This window comes from Amborella trichopoda, chromosome 8, assembly GCF_054954075.1.
Source record: "Amborella trichopoda isolate Santa Cruz 75 chromosome 8, AtrichopodaSantaCruz75HAP2 v2.0, whole genome shotgun sequence".
NCBI classification, from domain to species: Eukaryota; Viridiplantae; Streptophyta; class Magnoliopsida; order Amborellales; family Amborellaceae; genus Amborella; species Amborella trichopoda.
This window is the reverse complement of record NC_142343.1, coordinates 813,462-819,507: the sequence shown is the minus strand read 5'-3', so window position 1 is coordinate 819,507 and position 6,046 is coordinate 813,462. Positions and strand designations below refer to the sequence as shown.

Here is a 6,046-nt window from a genome sequence, read left to right as displayed (position 1 = left end):
TTTAGATAATGTGTTGTAAGATGCACTATTTTAGGGACTCGAAAACTTTATTTTTTTTTATATTCATATATCTCCATGTCGAAATGATTGATTAGAGGGTTTTTTCAATATTAAAACAACATTTCCGATAGATTTTTGAGGTGCATCAGTGATTCTACATTTTAAGGTTGCAACCACATAAACTTTTCCTTATAAATAATACCATTTATTTAAAGGGATTGTCTACAAAGAGACCATTTACCTTGTGTATAAAGAGGCCACAACTATTTCCACTCATTAAATATCAAAATGAATGGCTTGAGGTGAGTCGTGAAGTCCGAGAATTTTATTTTTGAAAATTTGAGTCTAATCAATGATACTCTTATAACTACCAATTTTGAAATATAAGGAACAATATTGATCTTCTTGTACAAAAAGGTAAATGATCTCTTTATAAACAATCTCTATACCCTTTAAATACAAGAGTCCAAAAATATTGAGAAAATAATGGGAATGCATCACAAAGAGAAAATAGCCTAACAAAAGCAATGAATGCGATGCAAAACAATTGTTTCAGCTTTCAAGTTCCAACAAGGCACCTCATTGATGGTCCTAATTTCCGATGTACAAGTATTACGCAGATTGTCATAAACCACAATGTCTCAAATAGTACATACATTTCAATTAACATTTATTTTATTGAATAGCTACCAACCAAGCACAACATAAAAATTAAATTATTCATTAATTTCTGGAGAGAGAGAGAGAGAGAGAGAGAGAGAATGTACAATTGCAAGAGAACTGGGGATTTTGAATCCAAGGCTTTGTGTCAGCTATCATCTGCATCACTTCCCCCTACTTGTGCTTCATGGCTCACCCAAAAGTTGGATCCATCAAAGTCTTCCACCTTTGGCCTGCTCATTATCAACAATCAACAAAAAGCCAAGACTCACTAAACCTAAACCATTTGTAATATTTTCAAGAACCTCTAAAGTGCTAACCATTTTCTTAATCATACCTTTCTAATATGAACTTTCCTTCTTTGTGCTTCTGGCCCTTTTCATGGGCAACCAACTGAAACCAAATGAGCACATCAATTGCAAGCTCTTCAAAGTCAAAGCATAACAAGGAGGGAAGAACAAACTACTCACTATTTTATGATTAATTTTACCTCTCCGAGCGCGGGCGTGCATGTGCGTGTGTGTGTGAGATAGAGATCATTGAGTTTATGCCCTATTCTTGCAGGTTCAATTGCCTGCCTCTCTCTCTCTCTCTCTCTCTCTCTCTCTCTATGGTCAGTCATCATGTCATTGGATACTTGGACCCAAATGGTAAAGACAATTGAACAATAGCATACTTTGGAATACGATAATTGTCACAATCTAAGAATAAGAATGAAAAAGACTGGCAAAACTGTTTAAAAACAAGTGCAAAGTGCCACAAAATTGTTGTATTTGTGATCTTACATATTTCCAGCCCACGATGGATCCACAACCAACGCAAAAGATGTCGGAGACGGTGTGCATTCCACTAGTCATCATCCGGTCTTCTTTCGGTCCAACGAAAACATTCACTCTGTCACGAAGAAAACATGAGACAAGACATAAAAAACTTGATCAAATGCTGCAGTGGCGATAATTTGATTAATTCAGTTGTTTTAGGGGGAGGCAAGGCAGGAATTATATCCATATATGAAACAAGAAATCATTTGTAGTTTCTTTCTCATTTAAGGATCCATCTCAACACGTTTGTTCAGGACCCAAACCGCCGAGCTGCATTCGCTCCTGAATGAATGAATGAAAGGGGGTCGGCGACTCTTCTTTCTTTATGAATGAACTCCAACACTTGAACAACATCTAGGTGTGTCAACAAGCCAAGCACACTGCTTGGCTAGCAATGAGCCAAGCATGAACAACATTTTGCTGCTCAACAAGAGAACCACAAGTCTCCACCAAGTAAGAAATGAGCTAAAAACTAGTAGCAATTTTCTTGGTACATAAATTAGAAGCCAATATGGGCCTCGAAGGTTTTTTTCTTCTTCTTCTCTAATAGTAGCTTGACATAATTCAGTGGCTGAAAAAACAGCCACCAGTTCAATATTTCCTTAAAACCTCACACTAACCAGAAGATAGATCTAATCTAGACTAAGGAAAAGTTGAAATGTTCCGGAATCCAAATTACAGTAGTACTTTGTATAATTGGCTATTCCAGGGGAATCCATGTTTATAAATGGATTTCTTTTGTAATATCAAACAGTACTAAATTCTTCTTATTTTACCCCTTGGTTTCAAATGTTTACAGCATGTTATCTTGCTGACAAATACCAGAGCTGAAATGTTCAGTAAACGTGCAAAGTGCATCTCTCATGTGATATGCAACTTGGTGTAGCAATGATAGCTCGAGGTATTTGTGGTTTCTCAGATTTCATCTAGAAATTTTCAGATGTTTTATTAATATTCTGAACAATTTCCTATTGTCCAATATTTTTTTATGTTGACATTTCCCATAAGAATCTCCATGAATAGTTCAGATCTCAAATGAATCATATGAAACATGAAGTTGCAGATTGGGGAATCTACTCTAGAAAAGAAGAAGAGAAAAAACACAGTTGCTCCTCAGATAGAGAAGGCAAAAATTTATCAACCAACATTTTCCATTCCACATTATGGCGATAATGGAATTGAAATAATAGACAATCAAGAAACTTACACTTTCTTGAAAAGATAAGCCTTCCCATGCCTGCAATGGAAGGACTGATAGAACACAACAGATCATAGTCAGATATTTATGACTAGATGTCCTTCACAAATACCAGCTTCCAAAAAATAAAAATAGAAATCCGAAATATAATTTTTTCTGCACAATATAATGTTCAATATACAAAAACTTGTTATGTTCATTATGCAAAAACACACTCAGTCATTATGTTCTAATTTTCTATGATATGAAGCAATGATACTTCTGACATGAATATAACTGTTTCTTTTAAAATTCAGTTGCATAATTGCCTTGATTATCTATAATCTCTCAAGATCTACTGCACCAAAAATGGATGATGGTAAAAATGAGGCCAATAAATAATGGAATATGTATAAATTGAATATTTATGCTTTACAAATCAACCATAAAAGTCCTATAAATGATTAGCAAACTTTTCTAGGATATAAGGTGCTTTTCTAGGACATAAGGTGACTAATTAAAGCAATTATGTCATAGAGGAGCCATAATCACCTTAACTTTGGAATTTTTTTTTCTAAATTTTCTTGTTTGGGTTTAGGTTAAATGGATTACTCAGGCACTTGGATAAGAATAGCCATTTCTAATCTTACTGAGAAAAAAAGAAAAACAACATCTCACATGAAATAATAGCCAAAGTACAGGACACGCAATGTCAGATTGTTACTCTTCAAACCTTGTAGACATTTGAGGAGACTTTTCTTTTTGAAAAAGTTCCAACAATTGCCATAAGAAAAGAAAAGAATTTCAAAAAGGAGAAGTATACAATAAGATTATTTACTTCTGATATGAAAAGATCAAAATCACCCCTGGCTGTCAGATACAAAATTGGGCAGTTGGGGTCATCCTATTAACTATGTTTGACGATCTTCGTCAGGCTTTGTGCAGAGGAATTACACACCCCACCTGTCAAATTTTATATTGGACGGCTTGTGGTGTTTGTGGCCTTCGTGTACATAGTCAACGGTCTCATTGTATTTAGTCCCATTCAACAATTGACTTAGTAAATATCCAATAAGAGACATGGGCAAACTCGATGGCAGAGAAACTTACAAAAAACCAACCCAAGCCCAAAACAAATATCGAATTATAATAAAAAAGAAGCATTGAAATATCACTTGCAACAGACTTAGGGTCTAAGATGGAGGAGCATCCTTGCATTCAGCATAATAAATAGGGATAGCCTTATGAGTTGCATCCTTGCTTTCACTTAGAAAAGGCTAAATTCAATTCCTTATGAGTTGCGTCCTTCCCATATCAATTAAAACCAACAATTAAGTAAAAAAATAAATAATGGAACAGGGGCTACTGCAATAGCCTTGCAATAGGGAAGCAGGCGAATGGGGTTTGAAGATGAAGTAAAAAGAGAGAAATGAATTTGGTCATCTCTCTCTCTCTAACCAACAATTAATTACATAAATAAGGGAACAGAGGCTACTGCAATAGCCTTGCAATTGGGAAGAAGGCGAATGGGGTTCGAAGATGAAGCAAGAAGAGAGCAATGAATTTGGTCATCTCTCTCTCTCAACCATTACTGGGGAAAGTATCTGAACAAAGGTTTCAACAAAGAAGAGTACGAATTGGGCTTGAGCAATTTGAGGCAAGCTATAGGTGAAAGATATAAATGTCAACATACTAGTTAAAATTCAATGCCTCTTTCTATTTTCAGTGGCAAAATAAATAAGAAAATTTCACATGAACTCAGGAAAAAAAAAAGCCCAGAACATACAAATAGAACTACAAAATAAAATAAAATAAAAAAGAAAAGAGCACATTGGTTAAAATAAAATAAAAAAGAAAAGAGTATAACAAATGGTTACTCACCATTTAATGTCTCATAAATTTTTAATATTGAAATTGAACAATTAACTTTGTGCAGTGTAATCTCACACGGTTAATAGAAGATCTTTTTTTTGGAATAAAATTCATAGAAGGTCTTGATTATATGATTTGAAACAATGGAATTGATGGTTTTTATTTTTGTATTGAAACCCAATAAACTTTTTTAGAGAGAGAGTTTCCAAATCCTAAACCAGTCCAAAGGATAGATCTAGAGAGAGAGAGAGAGGAATCATGCAAATGTAAACGAAAAAGACCACAAAATAGATTTCACATGATCTATTTTTAATGACTCCCTCCTCAAAATTTTTACAAGAAATGTAAAAACAAATCAATAAACCAAAAATTGCCCTTGCACTATAATCAAAACCCAAATTTGTAAAAGAAAAAGAAAAAGAAAAAGGAGTTGAGGGTGTAGAGAGAGAAAGATTGCACCTTTGATTCAATGTCCTCGCACAGAGCGAGATGGGTTCGACAGTGCTTGCAAGCGTAGATCCTACCGTCCAAATGAATCAGATAAAGCCTACCCATTTCAAGAAACAACAAAAAAACACACTTTCTCTCTCTAAAAACCCTCTATCAAGGAGCCATGATATGGAGAAGAGCGAGAAAAACAACTCTCCTGAGTCAAGGATCGGGAATCAAATAGAGTGTAAGCGCAGTATACCCTATCCAGAGAGAGACTAATGGGACAAGTAAGACTTACAAATGGAGCCAATGATTGCTATAGAAGCGATTGCCAAATAATATCTGCGAAAATGTAGAGAGAGAGACAAAAGAGAAAGGTGTTGAAGACTTCGGAGACATTTATACAGTAACAATTAAGTATTATTACAGGGATGGCAACGGGTCGGGTTGGGTACGAAAAGTGACATGGGACCCGGACTGGCAAGACCCGAATTCATCGGACTCAGACTTGGATCCAAAAAAAAAAAAAAAGAAGTGAAATAAGGATATTCCCGATGCGAATTAGGTCCTTTTGTACCCCGTCTTCAGAGAAAAAAGAGACGGATCGATCCATTCATCGTATCCTAATTGGGATTGACGGGGCTTGAACCCGCGGCTTCCACCTTGATAGGGCGGTGCTTTGACCAATTGTACTACAATCCTAAAAAAATGAGATATACAGCCTACATATTTGGTACTGGAACCTCGACCTGAATTCACCAGACCCACACCTGGACCCAACACAAAAATTAAATTATATATACTTAATTATGTTTAAATATATTTCATAAAGTAGGACCCTACAAGTATTACCGGACTGAGATCTGATCCGTTGGATCCAATTTTTTGACCCATAACCGGACCTGGATCGGGTTTACCTCTCGGATCTTGGTCCATTGCCACCCCGAGTACTAAAAAAGTGGTTTGACAAGGCTGCAACCCTGTCAAAATAAGTAAATAATCACTTTATAACTCATCGAAAATTGTCAGTTAAGCATTGGAAAACCGTTATGTCGATCATCCCAACTTTAACATTAGCGTTTTG

At 35.5% G+C, this 6,046-nt stretch overlaps 1 protein-coding gene across 1 annotated transcript; it reads right to left on the bottom strand.

The window, feature by feature from the left end:
• Nucleotides 1-595: 595 nt before the first annotated feature.
• Nucleotides 596-5,321, bottom strand: LOC18437930 (protein yippee-like). Its single transcript, XM_006848128.4, has 5 exons — nucleotides 4,990-5,321; nucleotides 2,689-2,732; nucleotides 1,446-1,554; nucleotides 998-1,053; nucleotides 596-893 (listed from the first exon to the last, which is right to left on the bottom strand). Exons 1-5 carry the CDS (start codon nucleotides 5,083-5,085, stop codon nucleotides 809-811), a joined length of 390 nt encoding a protein of 129 aa, XP_006848191.1. The 5' UTR covers nucleotides 5,086-5,321; the 3' UTR covers nucleotides 596-808.
• Between the last annotated feature and the right edge of the window lie 725 nt (nucleotides 5,322-6,046).